Raw genomic sequence first — 25258 nt, forward strand, 5'->3', positions numbered from 1 at the left:
GGCGGCGCAGCTGTGCCGGCCAGGAGCGACCGATGGAGGTTGCGGGGTTGACGAGGGCGACTCCGGCGAGCCTACGTGCTGAATACGCCGACATGAGGGCGTGAAGACGGTGGTATGCGGCGTATGCCGAGCAACGCAGGCATACAACGGAGAGGAATGCAGCGCAGTCCGTGTCCTCTCGAGTGCTGGTTGGGAGACATGAGCACGTATTCCGCTTCTCGTAGACGGTGGATACAGCGGAATACGGCTGAGTACGTGTCCTCTCGAGTGCTGGTTGGGAGACATGAGCACGTATTCCGCTTCTAGGCTGGCGAGCGAGGAGGGCGGCTTGCCGTCGGCCCCCTGAGGGAGCGGGCAAGAGGGTGGGTTCGGGTACCGAGGGGTATGGGAGGGTGGGTTCGGGTACCCTAAGGGAGCGGTCAAGAGGGGTCAACCACACGCGCAGAGTCGCCCACGCTGTCCTCTCAATCAGGCGCCGTGCCCCGAGACGCTTGTCCTACCGCTCCCCCCTCTGTTCGCCGACGCCCATCGCCGTCTCACGCTCTCACTTCCACCGCCGTCTCATCGCCCTTTCTCACGTCCTCACCTCTACCGCCATCCATCGCCGTCTCACGCTCTCACCTCCACCGCCATCCATCGCCGTCGCACGTTCTCACCTCTAGCACAGGAGTACGATTGGACAGTCAGTCAGTGGCTAGTCGTTCGCACGTCCTAGCACGGACGAAGGCACACGCGCACGCGAGGACGCACACGGTGCCAGTGCAGGCGAGGCGGTGTGTGCGAGCTCTCAGGAGATACGCATCTATTGTAGATGCGCCTGAGCAACGCTGAGCGCGAGGACGCCGCCGAACGACTCACCGAGCAGGTAGATGGGCCGCCCCTCCTCCGCCTCGACCTCGCGGGTGACGGCCTCGCGTAGCGCCTCGAAGCTGGACCGGTCGTCCGGCGGTACGGCCAGCCAGCGGACGCAGAAGTCTTCTGCGAGCCCGGGAAGCTGCCGGTGGAGCGAGTAGCCCGACAGCTCGATGCCGGGAAGGTACAGGAGGAGAGGCTTGGTCGGGTCGTCCTCGGCGGTGTGCCGCACAAACTGCGGGTCGCCGGTGACCGCAAAGTCCGCCAGCCGCGGCTCGGAGGCCATCTCCCGCCGCATCTGCGCCGTCAGGATGCTATCGCTGGCGAGCTGCAGTACCGGCGCCACGTTACGCTGAATCGGCAACGCTGCGATGTTTTGCACGCAGGGCGCTGCTGGGCGAGGGCCGAGCCGGCTAGGGGTGGCGAACGCGTGGAGCGCGGTAGTGAAGGCGAGCATTACACACACATATATATACACACACATGTGTATTGTTCTCGGCTTGTTCCGGTCGCTTGATTTCTTCCGGCCTGGTGTGCCGGTGATAGTACTAGCACGCGCCAGTTCGCACCTGTGTCGAGCCTGTGTGCTGTGTGAGAGAGTTGTCTTGTTTAAATTCTTCCGGCCTGATGTCGGTGGCAGGACGGTGGCACTCTTACCTCGAGAACCACGTCTCGCTCACGCTGAGAAAAAATCTGAAACGGCGTGCAGCAGAGTCACCGACGAGTCGGTCCGCGTGCCTCCTCGTGTCGCGCATCGTTCTCACCCATCCATAAACTCACTTTGGCCTCACTGAAGCGATGCCTCAATCCTGAATCCTCAGATTTTCGATTAGGACGCTGCGCACCCTCTACCTGTGAGAGCGGGCGGGTCGCCGTGTGGAGGGAGCAGGTGGTGCGGGTCATGGAGGCGGACGCCCAGGAGGCGAAGGCGGAGGCGAACGCTCGGCAGAAGGAGCGCGTCGCTGCCATCCTCGCGGGCACGGACGCTGCGGGCGCGGGCGCGGGGGTGGAGGAGGCGCTCAATTGCTGGGAGGAGGGTGCGTACGAAGCGGAGACGCTGGAGACGCTCGCCGAGTTCGGCGATTGAGCGCCTCCCTCTCTCTCCGGCTGCGCGCCTGACCGGTGCGGCCTCCGAGTCGGCGTCTAGCGCGCGCGATAAGGTTTTTGCTCGCCTTCCCTGGGACCCCGTGTTGCATGTCACTGTCATCACTCGCGACGATGCGCGTGTCGAGGAAGGGATTGGTGGCGCAACGAGCGGGCTCCATGGGGGAGGGCGGATAGGTTGCCGGGAGCGATGCCGCAGAAGATGGGAACGCCTCCTCGGTTGGCGTCTCTGGCGACAGCAGCGGCACCTCACCAGCTAACGTTTCGTGCTTCCGACTACTGGCATCCACACAGAACCACAAAGTGGATTACGGTCGTAATCCGAGCGACACTTTTCCTAGCGGCGAGTCGAGCTCCTGCCTCTGGCCCCCCGTGAAGTGATAAGCTGTGTGCCGCTCCCGGTTTGGGGGAGTCTTGGGGGTGTACTTGAAGGTGGTAAAAAGAGTTTTGCATTGCAGCTTAACCGGGGGGCGTGCTGAGTAGCGTGAAAATAGATCTAGCGGCACGGCAGATATTCTCCATGTGCACCGTGAGATGCTGCAGGGCCATGACCAGTGCGTCCGGCTGCTTCTCGAGGCGAGCGCGGCGGTCAACCAAGCCAAGGACGGCGCCACGCCGCTGTTCATCGCGTGCCACTACGGCCACCTCGAGTGCGCCCAGCTGCTGCGCGACGCTGGCGCGGCGGGGCACCCACCAACGACAGATGTCCGACGGCGCCGACGCCTGCCAAGCCCTTGCTCTCGCGGCTTCTCTCACCTTTCGCCGTAACTAACTCCGATGTTTGTTATGGGAACACGGGAACACGGGATGGGCGAGCGAGGGTGGTGGCGTCCCCGTCGGGCTGTCCGCCGCCGCAGCCCTGGCCCCAGGGTTTAGGACTTTTTTGACGGCCGCGAGCCCGTCCCCCCCCACGGCAAGCTCGTCCCCCCCTTATTATGTGGGATCCCTAATCGTAATCGATGTTCGATGGCATCGTGGACGTCTACGCCGGCGCATTGTCTCTGGCATGCGGCTGATCCACAGCAACGCGGTGGGCCGGCGCGGAGTGCTGCACTCATTAGCCCTTCTGACGCTGGTGTGCGGTGCGACTTCGTCTACTGCCGCGTCATCCTCTAGTGCTGCATCCGCCAGTGGGGCCTCCTCGGCCGCTGCTGCAGCGGCCGCTGCAAGCGGGGGAGGGAGGGGTGGCAGCAGCTCGTCTGCCTCCTCGTCATCAGCCACCGGAGTTGTGGAGGGACACCTCACGAGTCCACCTCCACCACCCCCGCCGCCGATTCCGCAATCGGCATCGCCGCCCCCGATCACACACCCGCTGCTTGCGCCGCCACCGCTTCCGATCCGACCCGCTGCTTGCTTGGAGCCGGCGGGATTTGTGCCAACATGTGAGCAGGCGCACGGCTTTGGTCTTTGCGAACACTCCTCTGACAATCATCACTTTGAAGAGCAGGTTGCACTGGTGAAAGAGACGTGCCCCAGCACCTGCGAGGCCGACATCCAGTTCAGCTCCCATCCGACTTTTCTGCCCCTCGGTAAGGCGAGCGATTATCAGCGCGCGGTGCCGTCCAGCGTGCACGACCTGATCTGTACGATCTGCGCCGCCAGTCCAGACCTGGACTGCTGTCACAACCACCCGCACAGGCGGCGGGCGCGAGTACTGAACGAGGCGTGCATCCGGGCCGCAGCACAACCGCCGCCGCCGGTGTTGTCTCCGCCGCCGGCGCCACCCCCGCTGAGCCCAGGCTGCATCGAGCTCGAGCTGCCGTGGAAGACGTTCCCTTTTCCGACAGACCTGGCGACAACAGGCCGGAACGGCTGGCGCAGGAAAGGGACGGTCTCTTACCTCGACTTGGAAGCGGGCTCGCCGACGAGCTGCGGGTCAGGGTACTTTTGGGGTGTGGGCGGGTCGGCTGCGTGCGAGTACGCCTTGTGCCCCGACGGCACGCGCTACAACAATGTTGCCGACCAACCGACCTACGGAGCGGCAGCTCGGTGGCCGGAGGACTGCCCGTGCATTCACTACCCGCCGCCGTCGTCGCCGCCCCCGTTCACCTGCGTAAGCAGGATTTTGGAAGGACGATCAGGGGGACAGGTGGGGCTCTCCTGCTCCTGACAAGGGACCTACCTACGCAAATTTAGGCGCGAACTTTTTTCTCGTCCTGTCACTTCCCACGGCCTGTATAAGGTTACACCAATCCTCGCTACCCAACGCGGCCAAAGGATATCCACCTCGAGAACCTCGAGAGAGGGCGTAGACGCCCTGCCTGTACCCCCCTAGCTAGGTACCCCCCATCGCTCCGTCGTGGTTGACAGCTCCGTCGTGGTCGACAGCTCCATCTTCGGGACTGCAGCACATGCAGCTCTCCATCTTTGTCGCCACCTGGGGCCGCACGGCGATGATCCGCTCCAGGGGCATCGCCAGCTTTCTCGACGAGCTATCCGCTCGCGGTTTTGCAGGGGTCGAGGCGACCGCAGAGGAGCTCGGAGCCTCTCTGAAGGAGCGGGTCGAGTACTGCCGCCTCCTCCAAGCGAGAGGGCTGAGGTTAATATACGCCGCCTACACGAGCTGGCTCGGCTACGAGGGCGCGCACCCGGGATTCACCACGCCGCCGGAGCACCTGGCGGCGCTGGATGCGGAGCTGGCCAAGGCGGCAGAGCTCGAGGCGGCGGCGCCTGGGACCCTCGCTCACATCAACATCCACGGCGGCTGCGACTCGTTTGACGAGGCGCAGGCGGACGAGTACTACAGCGGGGCCCTCCCACGGATCGACGCCTTCCTCGCGACACACGCCCACCTGTCGACCGGCGCCCGCAGCGGCGTCTCGCACGAGTCGCACCGAGGCCGGCCCCTCTTCCACCCGACGCCGACGCGCCGGCTGCTGGCCAAGCACGGGCGCGACCGGCTGAAGCTGACGCTGGATGTGTCCCACTGGCACGTCTCTAGCGAGCGGATCGTCGGGTTTGCGCCTACCACCAACAGGCCCGACCCGGAGGCTCTGCCAGTTGTGAGCGTGAGCAGCGTCTCTTCACACCTCTAGCTGTGAACAGGCCCGACCCGGAGGCTCTGCCAGCTGTGAGCGTGAGCAGCGTCTCTTCACACCTCTAGCTGTGAACAGGCCCGACCCGGAGGCTCTGCCAGCTGTGAGCGTGAGCAGCGTCTCTTCACACCTCTAGCCGTGAACAGGCCCGACCCCGAGGCGCTCGGCGCGGCGAACGTGGAGTGGGGCGCGGCCGAGGCCGCGCTGGCGGAGGCGGCGAGGAGGGAGGAGGAGGTTCCTCCCGGTGTGGCGGCAGAGAGGCGCTGGCTGCACGGGGAGGCGTACCTCGCCGTCGAGCACGTCCACGCACGCATCGGCAGCGGGCAAAGCGCGCAGACGCCCCCGGGCGAAGACGCGGACTGGAACGCGGTGCGGCGGACCGAGATGTAGCCGCGACGTAGCCACAAGAGCAGGCAGAACGGTCTGGGTCACGCAGGACAGCCGAGAAGTGCGTCCAGCCGGACTGTCTGCAGCGCGGTGCGCCCAGGCCGAGCAGTCTCTCTTCCCACGTCAGCGCCGTGAACAGGTGCGCGCGCACGTCGCGATGTGGAGGACGGTCTGGGGCAACCTCTCCGCCTCGGGGGCGAGAGAGGCGATCGTGACGCCCGAGTACGGGCCTGGCTACTTCACGGGCCAGAGCTGCGTCACCAAGGAGTGGTCCCCCGAGGCGCTGTGGGCGCAGACCCTCGCCGCTTCGGCGCACCTGCGAGAGGAGTTTGCGGCGTGGGAGGCTGGCCGCCCACCGACCGGCCAGGGGCCCTCGCCCGCCCTCGCGGACCTCCCCGCCCCTCCCCCTCCCCTCCCCGCACGCGTCTGCACCCTCCCCACCATCGACGTGTCGCGCTTCGTGGCTGGCGGCGCCGCCGAGCGGGCGAGCCTGGCCGAGGAGTGGAAGGTGTCCGTGACATGTCCGTGACATGTCCGTGACGTGTCCCGTAGGCGAGCCTGGCCGAGGAGTGGGACGCCGCCTTCTCGGGCGTCGGCTTCTGCCAGCTCGTCGGGTACGAGTCCCTCCTCCCCGCCTCCGCCATCGCCGCGCTGCGCGAGGCAGCGACCGTCTTCTTCGAGACCGAGTCGCGCGAGGTGAAGATGCGCTCGCACATCGACGGGCTCCTCGGCTATTTGGCCATCGGCGAGGAGAATGTCGCCGCCACCGTCGGCGCTGCCAACCGGGTGGCGGATAAGGTCGAGGGCCTCAACTTCTCGGGCTACGGAAGCGAGCTCAACGGCTCGCGAGGCTGGCGGTCGCGCGACCCGTGCGAGGTGCCTTGGCTCGAGGAGCCCTTCGCGCGCGCGCTGCCCGAACGGTTCCGGCAAGCGGCGGCGGAGTACTGGAAGGCGGCGACGGCGCTGATGCACGTCCTGCTCGAGCTCTCCGCGCTCGCGCTCGGGCTCGAGGCGAGCCACTTTGGTCCCTACTATGCTGAGCCCGGCTGCACGCTTCGCCTCGCGTACTACCCTCCCGGCCCGGGCGAGGAGGGGCAGCTGCGGTATGGCGAGCACACCGACTACGAGGGCTTCACCATCCTGCAGCGGCCCGTGGAGGGGGGCGGCGAGGGCAACGGCGGGCTCGAGGTGCAGCACCCGTCCGCTAGGCTGCTGGCCAGGACGTGTCCACTGACATGTCCACCGACATGTCCGGGTCCGACAGGTGCAAGACCCGCGCACGGGCTCCTGGGCGGGGGTCCCCTCGCTGCCCGACACGCTGACCATCAACATCGGCGACCTGATGGCGCGCTGGACGAACGACCGCTGGCGAGCGACGAGGCACCGCGTGCCGGCGCCTACCGCGGGCAGCGCCGCCGCCGCGTGCGGCCGGTTGAGCTTGGTGTACTTCACCGGCCCCAACCCGAGTATGCCGGTGCATTGCCTGCCGTCAGCCAAGTGCGACTGCGAGAATCCGAAGTACCCGTCGATCACGCTCGAGGAGAATGTGCAGGCCAAGTTGCTCGCCGCACAGCGCGGCGCCGCCGACGGCGCGTGAGGGCTGGATGCGGGTGTGGCGGGTCGCGGGTGCACACTATGTACTATAAGTTGTGACGAGACGTATCTCGTTTTACCAGTAGCCACTAGCCAGGCGTCTGGTTATTGTGTACCAGCTTTGCGGTACGGGGCGTAAAGCCGCACGAATACACTGATTTCGAGCCGTATATTCTCACGGAAAAAACAGACGCGTCTGAGAGCGATGATCTTGTTCAATGCCACATTTTTTGCTATGTGCTTTTACTGCTAACGCTCTCGCCGCTCGGTCTCATCAGTCGGGCTTGGCATGCGGCCGGCGGAACTCCATCGCCGAGTCGACCAGCGCCCCATGGCGGATGGAGAGCAAGTCGGAGACATAGTACATGCGCGGACACCACGGCCACGCCTCGCCTCGCTTGGGCAGCTCGTCGATCGACCGCTGAATGTAGCCGGCCCCGAAGTCGAGCAAGTCGTGCCGCTCCATCGCCGGGTCGAGCGGTCGGCGCGCGGGACCTGACCGAGGGTTGGGCGGAGGCAACTTGGAGGCAGCTAGGGTGATAGAAGGTACAGAGGTCGGTGTCGTGCAGTCTCTTGCTCAACACATGCACATGCACATGTACATGTACATGTTGTTGTTGTTGAGCCGCTCGCGTCCATGAAGTTGAGGATGCGGCACACATACTCAGAGACGATGTTGTCCCTCACAGAGCGCGTGGCGTGAAGAGGAGCTCCAGCGGACTGGAGGCAGGGGCTTGGAGGGCTTTGGCACCGGGGGGAGGGGAGGGGGAGGAGGGGGGGGGGGGGGGGGCTTGGCGCCCCCTGTGTCCACGAGGAGTTGATGTAGCCGATGGTGAACGCGCTGTTCGGCACTCCGCTCAGCATCATGCCCTTGTACGCCATCCGCTCGGAGAAGGCGACGGGCTCGCCGTCGACGACGAGCTCCGCGCCTGTTGACAGCAGTCGCGCCTCAGAGGTGTCTGCCTTCACCCTCCGCAGTCTTGACGGCCCAAGCAGCCGCGCCGCCCATCACTTGGAGCGCGTGAAGCCGGTCGCAGTGACGACGAGGTCCGCCTTCAGCTCCTCGCCCGAGGAGAGGAGCACCTGCTCGCAATCTCATTCCGGTTAGTTTGCCGATGACAAGAGCAGAGGTGCTTGCACCATACAGATTGAGCGCGGCAGTGAACGGCGCACACCCCGGTCGCGGTGAAGCGTTCGACGGTGTCGGTGACGACGGAAGCGCGGCCGGAGCTGAGGGCGGCGAAGAGGTCGCCTGGGGGGAGGTCAAGGCTGCGTTGTGTGGGGTTCGAGTGTGGGGTTCTTCGAACTGGGGGGGGGGGGGTGCTTTACCGTCCGGGACGACGCACAGCCGCTGGTCCCACGGGTCGTACCTACCAACGCCGAGACGCTGCATGCCGAGATGCGACGATGCGGGGGCACAACAGGTGCCGCGCAAAAGCAACCTCGGCTTGAAGTGCACGTCGACGGCGAAACCGTCGGGCAGCCTCGCCTGTGCGACGTTGCGCACAACACTGCTGCGTTGCTCGCTACGCTGCTATGTTGGGTAGTTGCGCAACACTGCCTAGAGCACTGCTACTCTACTCTACCGTCTCTACTCTTACTACCTTCGCCCAGCGGCGGAGGAGGCCCCTCACGAGCTGCGGGCACCTGCGCAGCATGCGCCAGGTGGAGCGGCGTTGGGGTTGGCGGCGGGGGAGTGCGCCAGGCGGGGGGAGGGAGGCACCTCTGCGCCATCCAGTAGATGAGCATGGCCTGTCACGCCGGTTATGTCCCTCCTTTGTCTCCGTCATGTCTCCATTATGTCTCCTTAATATATGTCACCATATTGACTGGCGGCACCTTTGTTCATAACGGAGAGGCTCTCTGCACGTCTGCGGCGCACCCGCCCGGCGAAGTCGTCAATGCCGAGAAAGGGTGGCGTGTGGCCTCTGTCGTACTTGTAGTACCCGCTGCACACGAAGAGGACGCGGGCCGTGAACTTGACCTGGCCGGTCGACCCATCCCGCTCTGCCCACACCGTCCACCGCTCCTCGGCGCTCGACCACTCGTGAGGTCGGCCACGGTGACAGCATCACTCTCACACGCGGCGTTCCTCCGAGTCGGACTGAGCCGCAGCCTACCACCCCGCCGCTCGAGCTCGTATTCACTCTCTGCTGGCGCTGCACCAAGGCATCGATGCTCGCGCTGGTCACCGAGATGCGTAACCTCGCAAATATATAAGATGGAGCGCAACACAAAGGTCAACCAACTTGGACAGCTGGCGTTCGAGATCTTGCCGAGCATTCTGAACGACGGCTATGTTGATTCGCGCGACATTGAGGCGCTCCGCAATCAGAAGGGTGTCGGCGAGTGGAGCGTGGAGCCGCTCCAGCAGCTCCGCGACACGGGCGCGTGCTCCTACCTCATGGCGCTGCGGGCTCGGCGGCGGCAGTAGAGGGAGGGGCCGAGGGACCATACCCCCCCACCCCTGTCGATGCCTAGTCTTGGGCGGTCAGGGCCATACCCCCCCACCCTGTCGAGGGCTAGTCTTGGGCGGTCAAGGCCATACCCCCCCTGCAAAAAGTTGGAATCCACTCGAGTATTTTCATCAGTCCTGCGCAAGCTCCCGCCGGACCTGCCTCACCGCTGCGTTGCCGGCGTCGCGCGCCCTCCCGGCGGTCCGCATATATGCTCGAGCGCGTGCAGACGGCCGTGGTCGGCGGCGGCGTCGTGGGTCTCGCCGTCGCTCGTGCGCTGTCTCGCTCGGGCCGAGAGGTGCTCCTCCTGGAGTCAGAGAGCCTGACCGGCTCGGGCACGTCGTCTCGCAACTCGGAGGTCGTGCACGCCGGCATCTACTACACCGCAGGCTCGCTGAAGGCGCGTGCCTGCGTCGAGGGCCGGAGAGCGCTCTACTCCTTCTGCGAGGCGTACGCCGTGCCGTACTCGCGATGCGGCAAGCTGCTGGTCGCCACCGAGGAGGGAGAGCTCGCCCAGCTGGACGCGGTCGCGGAGAAGGCGCGCGCCAACGGGCTGAGCGGCAGCGGCGAGGCTCTCGTCCGCCTGACCTCCGCAGAGGCGGCGCGGCTGGAGCCAGAGGTGCGCTGTGTGGGCGCGCTGCACTCGCCCTCGACAGGCATCGTCGACAGCCACGCCTTGATGACGGCGCTGCTGGCGGATGCAGAGCGGCACGGGGCGACGCTAGCGCTCGGCAGCAGCGTGGTGGGGGGGGAGTGCGGTGGCAGCGATGCCGTGGCGGGCTGCGGCGCCGGGGGGCGCGTGCTGCTTCGTACAGCCGACGGCACCCAGCTCGCATGTGACGAGGTCGTCAACTGTGCGGGACACGGCGCGCCGCGACTCGCCGCCGCCTTGGGGGGGATGCCGCGCTCGCACGTGCCGGCGGCTCACTTCGCCAAGGGAACCTACTTCGCCCTGAGTGGACGGCCGAGCCCCTTCCGCGGCCTCGTCTACCCGCTGCCGCAGCAGGCGGGGCTCGGCGTGCACGCCACCGTCGACCTCGCGGGCCGCTGCCGCTTTGGGCCGGACGTCGAGTGGACGAGCAACGCGGAGGACGTGCAGGTGGACCCGACCCGCGCGGCGGCATTCTACGCCGAGGTGCGAAAGTACTGGCCGGATCTGCCCGACGGCGGCTTGGTGCCAGACTACGCGGGCGTGCGACCAAAGGCGAGAGCTGAAAGCCTGGCTGGCTGGCTGTCTGGACTGCTGCGAAGAGGCTGCCTGTTTCACAGCCTCTCGGTGTGAACACAGGTGAGCGGCCGCGGCGAGCCGTCGGCGGATTTTGTGCTGAGCGGGCCGTCGGAGCACGGCGTGGCGGGCTTGGTCCACCTCTTTGGGATCGAGTCGCCGGGCCTGACCGCCTCGCTTGCCCTCGCGCGCTTGTGCGTCGAGAGCCTCGACCGAGAGAGTGTGAGATAGAGCCGTAAAAGAAGCCCCTTTTCAGGCTTTGTTTCATGTCGGACAGGCTAGAGAGACCTAAAAAGTAACGTAGAGCTAGAGGGTAGGTAAGGTAAGGTAAGGTAAACTTCTCCACACACACGAGGTGGTGGGGCAAGGGGGGGCAACCCTCGCGTCTCCACGTCTGACGACAGGAGCCCCACGGCATTCAAAGTGCAAGGCCCAGTGCGCGTGGGTGAGCGGTGTGGGGCTTTTTCCCCGGAAAGAAAAAGAAAACGGAGGTGGCATCCCATTTCCAAACATGAAACAAGGGCTGGGAGGACAAGGAGGACAGACGTCTTTATTGCCACGCGCCAAACAATCCCGCTCTCATCTCGCACATCTGCGCACCAATCAGCATCAGCAGCAAGTCCATATCGCCACACGCGACTTCGGGTCGGCCTCAAAGGGGTCGGTGCCCACGTGCAGCAGGAGGGGTGCGAGAAGCGGGAGCGGCATTCGTTTTGTTGCCAGCCGCGTCCTCATACCCCCAAGCGCTCCGGCGCCCACGCCTCGACCCTCTTGGGCAGCAGCTGGTTCGACAGGTCCTCTCCGTGGCCTAGGCAGCCGTGGCCGCCATGACCCCAGGTGAAGACGGCGCCGTCGGCGGTGCAAGCGATGCAGTGGAATGCTCCAGCCGACACAGCGACGACGCACTGACCAGCAAAGGCCTCGATCTTCTTGGGCTGCCACTGATGCGCCGGGTCGCCGTGGCCCAGCCGGCCCCAGTCTCCATCGCCCCAGCTCCAGACGGCGCCGTCGGCGGTGAGGGCGAGGCCGTGGTCGTCCCCTGCCGACACGGCGACGACGCGCCGCCCGACCAAGGCCTCGATCTTCTTCGGCAGCGGCTGGTCCTGCCGGTCGCCGTGGCCCAACTTGCCAGAGCCTCCACCACCCCAGCTCCAGACGGCGCCATCGGCGGTGATGGCGAGGTTGTGGGTCTCTCCAGCCGACGCAACGATCACGCGCCGCCCAGCCAAGGCCTCGATCTTCTTCGGCAGCGGCTGACTCTGGTAGTCGCCGTGGCCCAACCGGCCAAAGCCTCCCTGGCCCCAGCTCCAAACGGCGCCATCGGCGGTGAGGGCGAGGCTGTGGCCGCTCGCACCCGACACAGCGACGACGCCGTGCTCTCCTCGAGCGCCGCCGCCAGCTCCGCCGCCTCCGCCACCGCCAGTGCTGACTCATCCTCAGTCAGGCCGACTTCTTCTTCCCCACGCCGTCTCCGCCGCTGTTCGCCAACTTCGCCGCCGCCGCCGCCGACGACGACGCCTGCTCCTCGACGATCAGCTCCGCCTGTTGACACCCACGAGTGTGAAGAGAGGCCATTCACGGCAGCGGCATTCGCTCTCCAGCAGCCGGCTGCCTGCAGGCTCTCGGCAAGCTTGGCCGCCAGCTCTGCGTCCGCTTTGCTCTGAAGCGTGCGGGCGAGGCGGGCATCCCGCTCCTATGAGGAGATGTGGGGGAGATATGTCCGGTGCAATGTCAGGGTGTCGTACCGCATTTTACTTAATCTCACACTGCTGAATACAGCTGAATACGTGTCCTCTCGAGTGCTAGATACGTATTCAGCTTCTACTTTCTCGCTCCGATGCCACCGACTCTGGCTTCTCCGATGATACCGCCTCGGCGCCGCTCGAGCCGGGCACGCCCTTTGGCGAGAGAGCTGAGTCGTACCCAAGCGCACGCAGATCGGCCCACGTGTCCTCCGGCCGCGCCATCGTCTGCAGCTGCATCATCTCGAGAAAGCCGCGGCGCGTGAGCCTGCCCTGCCCGTTCGTGGTGAACTCGCCCACCTGCGAGAGCTCCGCCTCGCCGAACTCCTCGCCGCCGTTGCACGTGCGCGCGAAAGACTGAAGTTCTGCCGTCGACCAGGCGCCGTCCACGTCGGCGTCGAAGCGGCAGAAGACCTCGCCTAAAATCGCGGCGCGCGTCCTGTCCGAGCCTGACTGTTGTTCATCTTTCTACATACATACATGGCGCGCCGGTCGTGGTGTCGAACGCTTAACCCTGGTAGGTGGGATTGTCCAAAATACGTCAGCCTCGCACGCCTAGAGCTAGGTCTGACACCCGACCGCCCCCCCCTCCCTAATATTAACCGGCGAGAGCACATTTTGGCCGGCTAATGTTAGGGAGGGGAGGCCGAAAAACGCATATTTTTGTCCAACTAGCAGGGCGCATAATAAATTCTTTTCCCCTGTCCAGCGTCCACCCAACGCGACTCTGAGGTGCACCGCCGAGGCGTCCGAGGCACAAAGGCGAAATCGAATTCTTTTCCCCGTGGTGTACCTGTGTTAGTGCCAGTGCGAGCCAGTCCCGTGCCCAGTGTTGTGCGAGGGATCGCGACTAAAAATTCTTTTCCCCGAGCCCTGCTTTGCCACTGACCAGGTGATGGCGCCCAAGCGGCAGCGCAGCGCAGCACCAGCTGCAGCGCCTGTCCACACCGGCCGTGTCGTACTCGATGTCGGCGGCACTCGCTTCGTTTCATCGCGCTCGACGCTCGAGGGTGCCTCCTCCTACTTTCGCTCACTCCTCGTGCGGTGGAGCCCGGTGCGCCAACACAGACGCCGCAAGCTGCCCGGCGTGCACTCTGAGACCGCTCTGCCATCCCTCCTTATCACCGTGCGGCACGCGAGGATTGCCGTGCCGCCGCTCCACGTCCGCACGCGTCTCTCCTGCAGGCGACGCCGGACGATCCGATCTTCCTCGACTGCGACGCCGACGCGTTTGGCGTGCTGCTCTCGCACATGCGCGTGCCGTCATGCGTGCTGCTGCCGCCCGGCGACGTCGGCCTCGCCACCCGCGTGTTGCTGCTCGCTGAGTACCTCGGCCTCGACGGATTTCTCACGGCGATCAAGGCGAGGGCCTACTCGCACATGCACAGCAGCTGCAGCACCGCCACCGACGCCGCAGCGGCCACAGCCTTCGACGAGGAGGCGGGAGGCCTGCAGCAGGCCATCGATAAGCGGCTGCTGCCGGCTCGCTTCTTCGCGCCGGAGCCGCCGCCGCCGCCGCCACCGCCAGAGGCCACCGAGCCGCAGCAGCTCCTCGCCGCGCCGGGCGCTTTTCTTTTTTTGACGGCGGGCGGCATGTCGTTGTTAGGCGACCGTTCAGACGCTCATCCCGGCGGCAGGCTTCACCGCAATCTTCGCAGACGACGAGATCGACCTCGACGACGATCTCCCGCAGGATCTCCCGACACCTCCCCACACCTCCCCATCTCTCGCCATATCTCGCCAGATCTCCCCAGATCTCCCCAGATCTCCGGCCGCAGGTGCACTCGGTGCACCGCGTGGTCTCGCTCGCTCTGGTGCAGCTGGCCGACGGCAGCCGCGAGGTGGACGCGCTGATCCAGCCAAACAACAACGAGCTTGAGCCGCGCGGAGGAGAGCGCACGAGGTCGCAGATGGTGCTGGCCTCTGAGCACGCGCGCGACATCCCGTGGGTGCACTGGGTGCTGCGCCCCCACCCTACGGCCACAGGACCGAACCCACGCTGGGTTCGAGACCCTGGAGTGTATGGTACTAGGTGCTCAGCCCCACCCTACGGCCACAGGACCGAACCCACGCTGGGTTCGAGACCCTGGAGTGTATGGTACCAGGTGCTCAGCCCGGCGCGGCTGCCCTCCCTCCTCTCGATTGCGCCCGGTACCGTCCGTGGCCGCTGGGTCACTCCCTCCCTACGAGCGGGCCGAGCTGTGAACGGCGTCTCTTCACGGCTGCAGCTGTGAACAGGTGAAGCCGGGTCACTCCCTCCCTTCCAGCGGGCCGAGCTGTGAACGGCGTCTCTTCACGGCTGCAGGTGTGAACAGGTGAAGCCCGCGTTCGAGCAGGCCGACTTGGGCAGGGCGATCGAGATCGCACACGGCGCGGTGACGGTGGGCGGCGTGCGGCGGCGCGTGGACTGGGAGGGGGAGGTTCCCGGCGATTTGGCCGGTACCATACACACCGTCACGAGCGAGTGCGGTGTGAACGGCGTCTCTTCACGGCTGCAGCTGTGAGCAGGCACCATACACACCGTCACGAGCGAGTGCGGTGTGAACGGCGTCTCTTCACGGCTGCAGCTGTGAGCAGGCACCATACACACCGTCACGAGCGAGTGCGGTGTGAACGGCGTCTCTTCACGGCTGCTGCTGTGAGCAGGCACCATACACACCGTCACGAGCGAGTGCCGCGGCGACGTGATCGTCCGGCGGGCCGATGACACCTACAGCTGCTTTTGCAACCCGAGCGCCGCGCCCACCGACGCCGCCGAGGCCGACATCGCCTTTGCCGAGGTGATGGGCCCGACTTGTCGGGACGGAATCTCGCGCAATCTCGGGGTGATCTCGTGCAATCTCGCCAGGTGATGGACCCGACGTCGGAATCTCGCGCAATCTCGGGGTGATCTCGTGCAATCTCGCCAGGTGATGGACCCGACGTCGGAATCTCGCGCAATCTCGGGGTGATCTCGTTCAATCTCGCCAGGTGATGGACCCGACTTCGGGACGGAATCTCGCGCAATCTCGGGGTGATCTCGTGCAATCTCGCCAGGTGATGGACCCCACGTCGGGCGGCGACTCGCTGCGGGCGCGCTTTCTCGTGCCGGTGACGGGCGTCGGGCGTCGGGACGGAATCTCGCGCAATCTCGGGGTGATCTCGTGCAATCTCGTTAGGTGACGGGCTCGGGCGTCGGGACGGAGAAGGAGCTGACGCTGGCCGACGTGCGCAACATCGCGATGGGCGAGCGGCGCGTCTGCGGCGTCACCTAAGGCAGAGGTACATCGCCGACGCGTTTCTTTTTCTAGGCGAGCGGCGCTTCTACGGCTTCACGGGCGTGGCACGAGCGTGACAGCCACTGCCGCCGCGGGCCGCGCACACGCGCGATGCCATTCACCCTCCCGCCTCCGCGACTTCGTCGTATGTGGACCGGAGGCTTGCCGGTGCATTTGCCGAGTGAGCGCGAGCCGCATTAGAGATTAGTGGCCATGGGCTCAGCAGCCGCGAGCGAGCAGCGCACGCGCAGCGCTTTTTTTATGTATGCAAAGAGGGACGGCTCGATTGGACGGAGGGTTGTGACGGCGGAGTTGACGTCTCCGTCGGTCGTAGCGGCGTCGGCGGCGCCCGAGGGCGCGGCGTGGCTGGTCTCATGGGTCTAGATCGTCGCTCTGTTGACTCGCTGCAGTGGCTGGGTGGGTGCTCCTACCCGCGGAAGGGGTGTCTGTGCGTCTGTCTGACTGTCTGTTGATTGACACTGCCTACAAGCGCCAAAACGCCCTACCTACCAACCTATTGCTGTTGCTGCCCCTATTGCCGAGGCAGTGTCCCGTATACACGCGCGCTCTCTATACTCCAAGAACTCGCTCTGTCACGCTGTCACTCTCCTCGGCGGAGCGCCGTGCATCAAGCGCTATCTCCCTTGCTGCTACTCACGTCGCGGTCGGAGTGGTTTGTGCCCCTCGCCTTGCTTGCTGCTCCATCGGTAGCTGCCTCAATTGCGTCAGTTGTGGACATCCACTTCGTCTGCTCCTCTGCAATGATGCTTTCCGACCGGAGGACGAAGCGACTGATGTTGGTGACGCTCACCTTCTGCACATCGGTGAGCGAGTCCCACCAAAGTAGGTTGTCCTTCAGTCCAGAAATGAGCCGCGAATACCGTTCGACCTTGTGCTCGACGTCTGAAAACTCCGTCCACGACGTGGTTGCAAATACGGCGGCAGTTGCGATGGTCACGAGGGAGGAGAGGTTGTATCTCGACAGAACCGTTGCCGTCCCGGAGAGCAGCAGAATGAGAATCTTCAACAGCAGGCCGCGCCAAGTGTACTGTGGGACTCGCTTCTCATAGAAAGCCATCGTCGGCCGCACGCGCAGGGCGATATACTTACTCGCATCCAATGGCGATTGATGATCGTCGCAGCCCGCTTCCGGATGGCCTCTCCTCTGGAAGTGTCGCATGTGTCGTGAGGGCAGTCGCCGCTGCAAGTTGGTTGTGGCGATGGCCGAGCTGGTCATGATCTGTTGACGCCAAGCTGTGACCTTCTCGCAGAGAGCGTTCTCAGGGCGCGCCTGGTCGCGTCCGGTCTCGTCGACTGCAAACGGACCGGTGCGTGTGCGATAGCACCAAATTATGGACTGCATGGCGTTAGCGGACGAGCGAAGCTTGCGCCAGCGCGTCCGTGGATTGAGCATAGAGTCGAGCGAGATCACCAAGTTCACAGAAATGGAGATAAAGAACGCAGTCTGGGCAAACATAGATGCATCTGAGCGCTCAAAGAGCAACGCGACAAGATCGTCGTCTCCCGAGCTGTCTGTCTCGTTACCAGATTCCAGCGGAGGGAGATCAGACATGGTAGCGAGAACGACGATGATGAACGCAAGCAGCAGCTGCAAAGCAAAGAGGAGCTTGCAGACCAGCTTGTATCGCCGTGCAAGCATTGTGGCCGCGTCATGGTCAGTCCAAGCGGCCTGCAATAGGCGTAGGCCCTCGAGTGGGTTGCTTGTCGGCAGTCGGTCAATCTGCACAAGCTGGTCGACCAGCTCGACGATGTCCTTATGCGCACTGTCAGCAATATTGGTGGCGTACACGTTCTCCGAGCTGAGAAGGAGGCGCGCATACGTGCTGAACGCGCGCATACGCTCCGTATACGCGTGTGAATACGTGCCTTGCATCTTGGGCTGCGATTCAATCTTCGGAAGCAAACTCCAAGCATCGGCAAAGAGTCGCGTTGCGAGCCATTCCGCCGTCTCAGTGACCTGCTCTGGCGTTGCATCGCTCAACCTCTCTCCTCCATCGAAAGTGGATATTTCTCTACCATCTTCCGCCAATGCAATCGCTTTGTAGAGCGGCGTGCCCATGGCAGATGACGCTCGCCGGCCCTCGCTGGTCGAAGTGATGCCATCTCCGAAAAGCATCTCCTTGAGGTACGCGATGACGCAGACATCCATCGTCTCGCAAAGCCCTTGATTCAGAAGTGCTGTGCTCGTTCGCACGATCTCCGCCTTTCCCTTTTCGATGAGGAGGTTGCGCCGCGATAAGACGGCTTCGTCTGCAACGTAGCCGGCCTCGCCGTGAGATATTCCGAGCAGGTCTGTCGCAGTGACTGCCGCCGTTGTTGTCAGCGTGCGCACGGCATCGATGCCGGCCTCAATGCCAGCCTCAATCATAGTTGCGGACCGCTGCCGCAGCAACCCGCTTGGCCGGGGCGCCCGTGCCGCGTCGATATCAGGACGCACCGGACTTGCTGGCTCAGGAACGTGCCGGTGACGCACATCGAGAAGCAGGACCGGCACGTTGGTCATCGCTCGAATGCTCGTCATTCTGAGGCTGTGCGCTGACGGAGAACCGACGAGCCCTTTCATGCTCGCGCCAGTGCGCACTGCAAGTCCGGGCAGGACGTTCGAGAGGTGAGATATCAGCGCGTTCAGCAGGCTGGCGAGAGGTCCGGGGTCGAATGACCCCGTTTTCGCGTTGATGCAGTCCGCAAGGATGAAGCAGGTACCATTCGGATCGAGGTCGTGGGCACGATAACTCATCCCCTCGCTGGCGTCTCCCATCGTCTTCTTGTACACCTCGATCATCTTCGCGTCGCGTGCCGCCCACGCCTTGCAAGCGCTGCGAATGTGCAGCCAGTGGGCCTTCATGTTCGGATTGTGATAGAAGGCGATCGTGGAGTTAGAGACGCTCAGAACAGTGAACGGTGGCGGCCCGTTCCACTGGCTCCGCATGACAGCATACATGCGCGTGAAGGCGGCGGATAGTGCACACTCGCAATGCGCGGCATTGCAAAGCACGATCGCGTTCGTCCTTGCAGCGAGCGGGATCAGCACGTTCGACATGAACAAGTCCAGCCTGTTCTCAACTTCGCGCTCGGCCTCCACCGACAGGAACGGTGCCCGCTCATGCACAAGACCGGGCCAATCGAGCATGTTTGCATCCTCAAAGAATTCGGCCGCGTGCGAGCGTAAGAACTCGCTAAATCCCGCCGACTTTTGGATCTCGATCACAAGGTGCGGCTTTCGGTCCATTTCAAACGCCTCAAGCATCCGCTCAATGCTCTTCTGGTTGCTTGCGATGAACTCCGCTTGCGCATTTGTGAGAAAGAGGACTTTGCACTGGCCGTCGTCGATCTCCTCCACCATGTTGAACATAGTTCGCGCCTTGATTTCCGCCAGCTGTTCATATCGCTGGGTCGCATCACTTTCATCATCAGGCAAGGCCACGAGTTCATTGATCGACGAGCGCTTTCGCATGAGCGGTGGTTGATCTCCACGATCATCGGACGGTTCTTCGCTGCCAACTAAATCGTCTCCGTCGCGGGGCATTGGATGAACGCGTGCCGACATCGTCCGAGAAGAGATGCGCGACACGCCACGAGGATTTCAGTGAGCGGACTGCCCGGGCGTCGACGAGCGGGCATCGACGAGGCAAAATCCATGAAACAGCACAGCGAGACGTTTCTCAACGTCGCCAACCCGTTGGGTTTCAGTACTTTGTGCGTGTCGGGGCCGCGCGGAACGGCTGAAACTCGTCGTCGTCCAAGCGGCCGACGATCGCTCTCTCGTCAGCTGTGCGCGGTGTTGTGCGAGGGAGTTTGCTTGTAAAATTCTTTCACCTTTTCTTTTCTTCAGATGAGGCCACGGGTCCTGAGGCGGGCGAGGCGGTGCTCATCGCGTGCGCAGCGAATGCAGGGGCGGCTGAGTGCGAGTCCTCTCGAGTGCTGGCTGGAGCACGGGGGGTTGGTGGGCGTGTGGTGAACGTGTGGTGAACGTGTGGTGGGCGTGTGGTGGGCGTGTGGTGGGCGTGTGGTGGGCGTGTCGTTGGCATCGTAGGCGTTCTCTCGGGGGCGCGGGAAGGTGAGGGAAGAATGACAGAGAGAGGAGGTAGAGGGGAGGACGAGAGGGCGAGGGGAGTTGAGAAGGAGGAGGAGAGGAGGAGGAGGAGAGGAGGGGAGGAGGAGGAGGAGGAGAAGAGGAGGGGAGGAGGAGGAGAGGCGAAGAGGAGGAGAGGAGGAGAAAGGAGAGGAGGGGAGAGGGGGAGAGGGGGAGAGGAGGGGGAGTGCAGGGTTGCTGCGCCTTTTTTATGATTGAGTCGACGCACGAGACAGAGACGAGGGTGCCGCTCGGGCGGAGGAATGCGGCGGGGTTGGTGTTGGAGAGGGCCTTCTTCGAGAGCGGGCAGATGTACCTGGCACCCCGGGCCGGGCCTCGGGGCATGGAGGGCGGCGGCCTCGCTGCGCCTCTCGCTGAGCGGCGGTGCGTCTCGGCGGTGCGTCTCTTAGGGGGAGATGCGGGGAGATGCGGGGAGATGCGGCCACCATTTTTTCTTTTTCTGAGCGCAGTAAAATTCTTTTTCTCGTGATGTCTGTTTGTCGCGCCGCTCGCCGCCTCGCCCCCGCCTCCACCGCCGCCGCCTCGCCCGACACGCCGCCGCCAACCCTCCTCGACCTCCCCACGGAGCTCATCGTGCGCGCCCTCTCTCGCTGCGACCCCGCCGACATCGCTCGCGTCGCGGCCGTCTCGCTGCTCTTTCACGACTCGCTCGCGGAGGAGGCCATCCGCTTGTGGGCGCAAGAGCGCGGCTTCGAGCTGCCGGCGCTGCCAGAGGGCGAGGGCTGTGCCGTGCGGTGGCTGTGCTGGTCGGCGCTGCTGCGCGAGTCCAACCCGCCGGCGAGGGCGGCGGCAGGCAACTTCCACAGCCTCTTCATCGACGGCGAGGGGTGGCTCTCGTCGTGCGGCGGGTTGCCGCCCATCTTTCCAGGGCTACTAGGTCACGGCGAAGACGTGACGCGGCTGAATACGCCGACCCGCCTCCCTCCGCTGGGCGGCGAGCGCGCCGTGAGCGTGTCGGCTGGAGACACCCACAGCCTCGCCCTCGCCGCCGACGGTGCCGTCTGGAGCTGGGGCCGTGGAGGCGACGGCCGGTTGGGCCACGGCGACACGCAATGCCAGCTGCTACCCAAGAAGGTCGAGGCCTTGGTTGACCAGCGCGTCGTCGCTGTGTCGGCTGGAGGTCTGCACAGCCTCGCAATGACCGCCGATGGAGAGGTCTGGAGCTGGGGCGGTGGAAGCTTTGGCAAGCTGGGCCACGGCGATGAGCAGCTCCAGTTGCATCCAAAGAAGATCGAGGCCTTGGCTGGCCAGCGTGTCGTTGCTGTGTCTGCTGGAGCCGACCACAGCATCGCCCTCACCGCCGACGGCGCTGTCTGGAGCTGGGGCTACGGAGACCAAGTCCGGTTAGGCCACGGCGACGAGCAGCGCCAGCTGCTGCCGAAGAAGATCGAGGCCTTCGCTGGGCGGCGCGTGGTCGCTGTGTCGGCGGGATGCTACCACAGCCTCGCCATCACCTCCAACGGCGCCGTCTGGAGCTGGGGCAGTGGAGCCCTTGGCCAGCTGGGCCACGGCGACGAGCAGAGCCAGTGGCTGCCAAAGAAGGTCGAGGCCTTGGCGGGGCGGCGCGTGATCGCTGTGCTGGTTGGAAGCGGCCACAGCCTCGCAATCACCACCGACGGCGGCCTCTGGAGCTGGGGCCAGGGAGGCTTTGGCAAGCTGGGCCACGGCGACCAGCAGGAGCAGCAGCTGCCCAAGAAGGTTGAGGCCTTGGTCGGGCGGCGCGTCGTCGCTGTGTCGGCTGGAACCAGCCACAGCCTCGCCGTCACCGCCGAAAACGCTGTCTTTGCCTGGGGCGAGGGCGAGACCGGCTGCCTAGGCCACGGAGAGGACCTGTCGAACCAGCTGCTGCCCAAGAAGATCGACGTGTGGGCGCGGGAATAGGCGCCTCCTCCCGCATCTGTACTCGCGCCGGTCAGGCTCAATAGGTGGATGAGCATGGCTGCGAGCTTCTAAAGCATGTGGCGAGAGATGTAGGATGTTAAGGAAACAAAAAAACGCTAGATGTCTACGTCTCAATATCCGCCGAGGAAACGTTGGGAAGAGGCACGAGGAGGGCGGCGACCTCGACCGACTATGGAGGACCCGTCACCAGACGACGCAGGGCAGACGACGGGGAGGCGGAGCAGACGCGCAGGGCGAGACGAGGGAGGGAGCAGGATGTTGCTGAGATCAGCAGGAGGATGTACGACGAGATTAGGAGCAGCAGGGACCCGAGGGACCATGTGGAAGATACGGCTAGTGCTAGTCCCCCATCGGGAGGACGACCCCGGCTAGTCGCCGACCATACACCCACAAAGAACCCTGCACAAAGACCGCAGGGCGGGGACCTGTTCCTTTTTACCCATCTCCTAGTAGAGGTGTCCGTTTTATTTATTTATTTACGTCTGAATATGTTAACAAGAGAGTTGTGTATGTCGGTGAAAAAACTCTCACCCTCTGCTCCCCCTCCTCACCACGCCCGCGTCGCTCCCCTTCTCCGCAAAAGCCTCGAGGAGGCGCAGCACCTTCTCGCCCTGCATCTCAAGCGCCGAGATGCGCTCGATCGCCTCGCCAATCCGCTCCTTCTCCTCCTCAGCGCTCTTGAGCAGGGGGAGAGTGATAATAGGGGTGCTGAGGTGGAGGCTGGGTGGAGGTGATTCTCCGGGTCAGTCTGGAGGTCATTCTCCACAATCTCCTGCGACAGTGGGCCTCGGTATCCTAGATGTTTTCAGCCCAAGTCCCAATACACAAAATACAGACTTCCCATCTAGGGTCCAGCCGACACAGCGCGAGCGACGACGCGCCGCCCAGCGAAGGCCTCGACCTTCTTGCACGTGTAAGTGACGCCGCACACGTCGAACGAAGCCGGCATGTGTCCGCCCTGCGTTGTTGAAGGCTATATCACACACAACACACACACACACACACACACACACACACACACACACACACACACACACACACACACACACACACACACACACACACACACACACACACACACACACACACGGACAGTTCATAAAAAATCGGACGGCGAGGGGGGCGGAAGGGCCCCCCGGGCGTGTCACATCCAGACCGAAACACAAGATTGCAGCCTTCGATTGGGCAGGTGCGCCGCCTTTCCCCTCGCCTCGCCGCCTCGCCCAGCGCGACGCGGCGCGAGTTTAGTGCTGGTCGCGCGCAAAGCGCTGCCGCTTCGCCCACAACCAAAGACTGCAGCGAGCCCGCGTCAGCTGCCCGCCGTGCTGCGACCGCCGCGAGAGCGGCTCGTTCCGAGGCTCGAGCGACGCGAATCTGGAACAGTCGTATCGCGGGTGGAGCGCTGCCGCGCGCGCGGCCGGGTCGCCTCCATGCCTACTTCGCTCCCGCCCAAAAGGAGCCCGCACCCTGCTCATCCCGTTTTATGCTGCGGACGCTCGCCCGCCGCCGCCTGCGCCCTCGCAGATCCAAACCAACGTGAGCGAGGCGGGCGTGCCGCGGTGGATCCTTGGTGCTGAGCCTCAAGCTGCGTGCGCTGCGAGTAGGTGCGGCCCTCCTGAGCCTGCGACTAGCGAGCGAGATGCCCGGGATTACCCGAGATCGCTTCGAGACGCTATGGCACTTGCGCACTCTAGCACTCACCCTGATCCTCCGTATCTCATCAGCCGAGATTGCCCGAGATCACATCATCAAATCGTTGATTTAATGCCGAGTCCCCAGATTCGTCCAACAGGTCTAGTCTTCGTGCAGATGATAGCAGCGCGGATCGTGATAGAGATGGACGACGGCATTGGCGACGATAGAGTTGCGACGGTGGTTCCGGAAGTTCCAGTTCCAGAAGCGGTTCCAGCGATTCCAGACGACATTCTTCGCTTGATAATGCAATTCAAGCATGCGAACTTCAAAAAGAGGTACGCTGCGGAACATTGGCCCCGAAGGATGCAAATGTTGGCAAGGAAAGAAGCGGAAAGGTTAAAACATGAGCAGAAGCGGGCCATTTGCCAGATGAAGTGCGCTTGTGTCTGGTTCATTGTCGCCTGTGGTGTCGTTCTCGCACTGTTCCTCTGTGGGTGTTAGCGTTGTTTGGTATTGACTCTCTCTATACTCGAGAATATTCCTCATATGAGGGGTTTTGACTCCCGGCTCCTGACGCTATCCCTGGCAGCTCTAATGACCAGGATCAGTAGTGTTGTGATAGAGTCTCGCCCATACTAGCGCAGGAGCTGCCACGCTCGCCCGGACCGTCCCCTTCTGGGGCCGGTTCCGCAGCCCGCGAGAGCCGACAGCGGGGCCGTGCCGCGGGTGCCTACTGCCGAGTGCCACAAACACTGCGCCATCCCGCCATCACCTTACAGGCTGTCTTGTGACTTGTGAGTTGTGTGATGGTTGGGATGTCCAAACGCCACCACCTTAGCTCTTGCGACCTCAAACCCGCGAGCTGTATGGGTGGTCCTGACGTCGACACTGTTGTCCCTTATACTCGTGCAACAACCCGGTGGGGAAGGGTCCCGGGTCCCAGGCGCCATGGACCACACCCGGGAGGCGGGACTTGGGACATGGGATGGTAGAGGACTGGGGGATAGTCGAGAATAACGCGCCCGGACAGCCCACCGGACCCATCGGGTGGCTCGCATACCGGTACCATACCGCCCTTGAGGCCACCAACCCTGCCGGTATGCTCGTCTCGACCCTGCTTGCCGAGGCGCTGCTGGCCCGCCCGGCATGGCCGGCGCCGGCTGGCACCCGCACCGCCCGCGCCGGATGCGCGCCGACCGCGCGCCTCTTCTCCGAGGAGTGGATGGGTCGGCTCGGCACCGCGACCGCCTCCAAGGCGAAGCGCGCAGAGCGGCTGCCGGCGTCGGCACTGGCGCCCGGCTGCGTGCTGGTGGCGGAGCCGGGCTCGTTCGACCACTACTTTCTCGAGTCGCTCGTCCTCCTCCTCGAGCACGGCCCCGCCGGCAGCCGCGGCGTGCTGCTCAACCACGAGACTCCGTGGCAGGTCAGCCACGATGGATAGGAGGCGACCGAGACACGACCCGGGCGCGGTTTGGAAAGGCCGCTCAGCGATGGGCACAGAGCGGCCACGCGCTGGAGCGACACACGCGACACACAGACGCACAGACAAGACCACCTCTTCCAGCAGCGCTGCCAAGAAAGCGTCGCGGACGCAGCGCTCGATTTGCAGAGGTCTCTCTGTCTTCGGCCCGTCCTGAAACCGTGCTCCTCCTGTGGCAGGTGGACGAGATGGGGCCCGCGGCAGCCCTCGGCCCGTTCGCCGCCAACCCGCTCTTCCTGGGCGGCGACGCGGGCGCGGACACGATGGTGGTGGTGGTGGTGGTGCAATAAAGGCGCCTCTGCCGACCCAGGAACCTCTGAGGCCTAGGCGCAGACACGATGGTGATGGTGCATGGCGAGGCGCACCTTCCGGGCGCCCGCGAGGTCGGGCGAGGTGTCCATGTCGGCGGCGTGGCGGCGGCGGTGCGGGCATGGTGGGGGCGGGCCCACCCCCTCTCAGGTTGAGTGGTCCGTGAT

General features: G+C 64.4%; 9 protein-coding genes across 9 annotated transcripts; 5 read left to right on the forward strand and 4 right to left on the reverse strand.

The window, feature by feature from the left end:
* Window positions 1-802: 802 nt before the first annotated feature.
* EMIHUDRAFT_195879 (hypothetical protein) lies at window positions 803-1309 on the reverse strand (the record flags this gene model as incomplete). The annotated part of the gene is made up of 1 exon (XM_005770284.1): window positions 803-1309. One exon carries the CDS (start codon window positions 1307-1309, stop codon window positions 803-805), a length of 507 nt encoding a protein of 168 aa, XP_005770341.1.
* A 170-nt stretch (window positions 1310-1479) lies between these two features.
* EMIHUDRAFT_195880 (hypothetical protein) lies at window positions 1480-1939 on the forward strand (the record flags this gene model as incomplete). Its single annotated transcript, XM_005770285.1, has 2 exons — window positions 1480-1555; window positions 1686-1939. 2 exons carry the CDS (start codon window positions 1480-1482, stop codon window positions 1937-1939), a joined length of 330 nt encoding a protein of 109 aa, XP_005770342.1.
* Window positions 1940-4307: 2368 nt separating this feature from the next.
* EMIHUDRAFT_195881 (hypothetical protein) lies at window positions 4308-5381 on the forward strand (the record flags this gene model as incomplete). Its single annotated transcript, XM_005770286.1, has 2 exons — window positions 4308-4912; window positions 5138-5381. The coding sequence occupies 2 exons, from the start codon at window positions 4308-4310 to the stop codon at window positions 5379-5381; spliced, it is 849 nt and encodes a 282-aa protein (XP_005770343.1).
* Window positions 5382-5535: 154 nt separating this feature from the next.
* EMIHUDRAFT_195882 (hypothetical protein) lies at window positions 5536-6975 on the forward strand (the record flags this gene model as incomplete). Its single annotated transcript, XM_005770287.1, has 3 exons — window positions 5536-5886; window positions 5931-6566; window positions 6643-6975. 3 exons carry the CDS (start codon window positions 5536-5538, stop codon window positions 6973-6975), a joined length of 1320 nt encoding a protein of 439 aa, XP_005770344.1.
* Window positions 6976-7245: 270 nt separating this feature from the next.
* Window positions 7246-8720, reverse strand: EMIHUDRAFT_195883 (hypothetical protein; the record flags this gene model as incomplete). Its single annotated transcript, XM_005770288.1, has 8 exons — window positions 7246-7466; window positions 7580-7653; window positions 7783-7941; window positions 7984-8054; window positions 8147-8223; window positions 8301-8341; window positions 8414-8497; window positions 8695-8720. The coding sequence occupies 8 exons, from the start codon at window positions 8718-8720 to the stop codon at window positions 7246-7248; spliced, it is 753 nt and encodes a 250-aa protein (XP_005770345.1).
* A 918-nt stretch (window positions 8721-9638) lies between these two features.
* On the forward strand, window positions 9639-10883 carry EMIHUDRAFT_61689 (hypothetical protein; the record flags this gene model as incomplete). Its single annotated transcript, XM_005770289.1, has 2 exons — window positions 9639-10660; window positions 10721-10883. The coding sequence occupies 2 exons, from the start codon at window positions 9639-9641 to the stop codon at window positions 10881-10883; spliced, it is 1185 nt and encodes a 394-aa protein (XP_005770346.1).
* Window positions 10884-12568: 1685 nt separating this feature from the next.
* EMIHUDRAFT_48310 (hypothetical protein) lies at window positions 12569-12817 on the reverse strand (the record flags this gene model as incomplete). Its single annotated transcript, XM_005770290.1, has 1 exon — window positions 12569-12817. A coding segment is annotated over one exon (249 nt), but the record flags the coding sequence as incomplete, so codon positions are not given.
* A 1458-nt stretch (window positions 12818-14275) lies between these two features.
* On the reverse strand, window positions 14276-15852 carry EMIHUDRAFT_349760 (hypothetical protein). Its single transcript, XM_005770291.1, has 7 exons — window positions 15690-15852; window positions 15553-15624; window positions 15438-15484; window positions 15066-15181; window positions 14710-14858; window positions 14500-14565; window positions 14276-14352 (listed from the first exon to the last, which is right to left on the reverse strand). Exons 2-4 carry the CDS (start codon window positions 15609-15611, stop codon window positions 15105-15107), a joined length of 183 nt encoding a protein of 60 aa, XP_005770348.1. The 5' UTR covers window positions 15612-15624; window positions 15690-15852; the 3' UTR covers window positions 14276-14352; window positions 14500-14565; window positions 14710-14858; window positions 15066-15104.
* An 8435-nt stretch (window positions 15853-24287) lies between these two features.
* On the forward strand, window positions 24288-24743 carry EMIHUDRAFT_195890 (hypothetical protein; the record flags this gene model as incomplete). The annotated part of the gene is made up of 1 exon (XM_005770292.1): window positions 24288-24743. One exon carries the CDS (start codon window positions 24288-24290, stop codon window positions 24741-24743), a length of 456 nt encoding a protein of 151 aa, XP_005770349.1.
* Between the last annotated feature and the right edge of the window lie 515 nt (window positions 24744-25258).

The sequence above is a fragment of the Emiliania huxleyi genome (genome assembly GCF_000372725.1).
Source record: "Emiliania huxleyi CCMP1516 unplaced genomic scaffold EMIHUscaffold_4, whole genome shotgun sequence".
NCBI lineage: Eukaryota > Haptophyta > Isochrysidales > Noelaerhabdaceae > Emiliania > Emiliania huxleyi.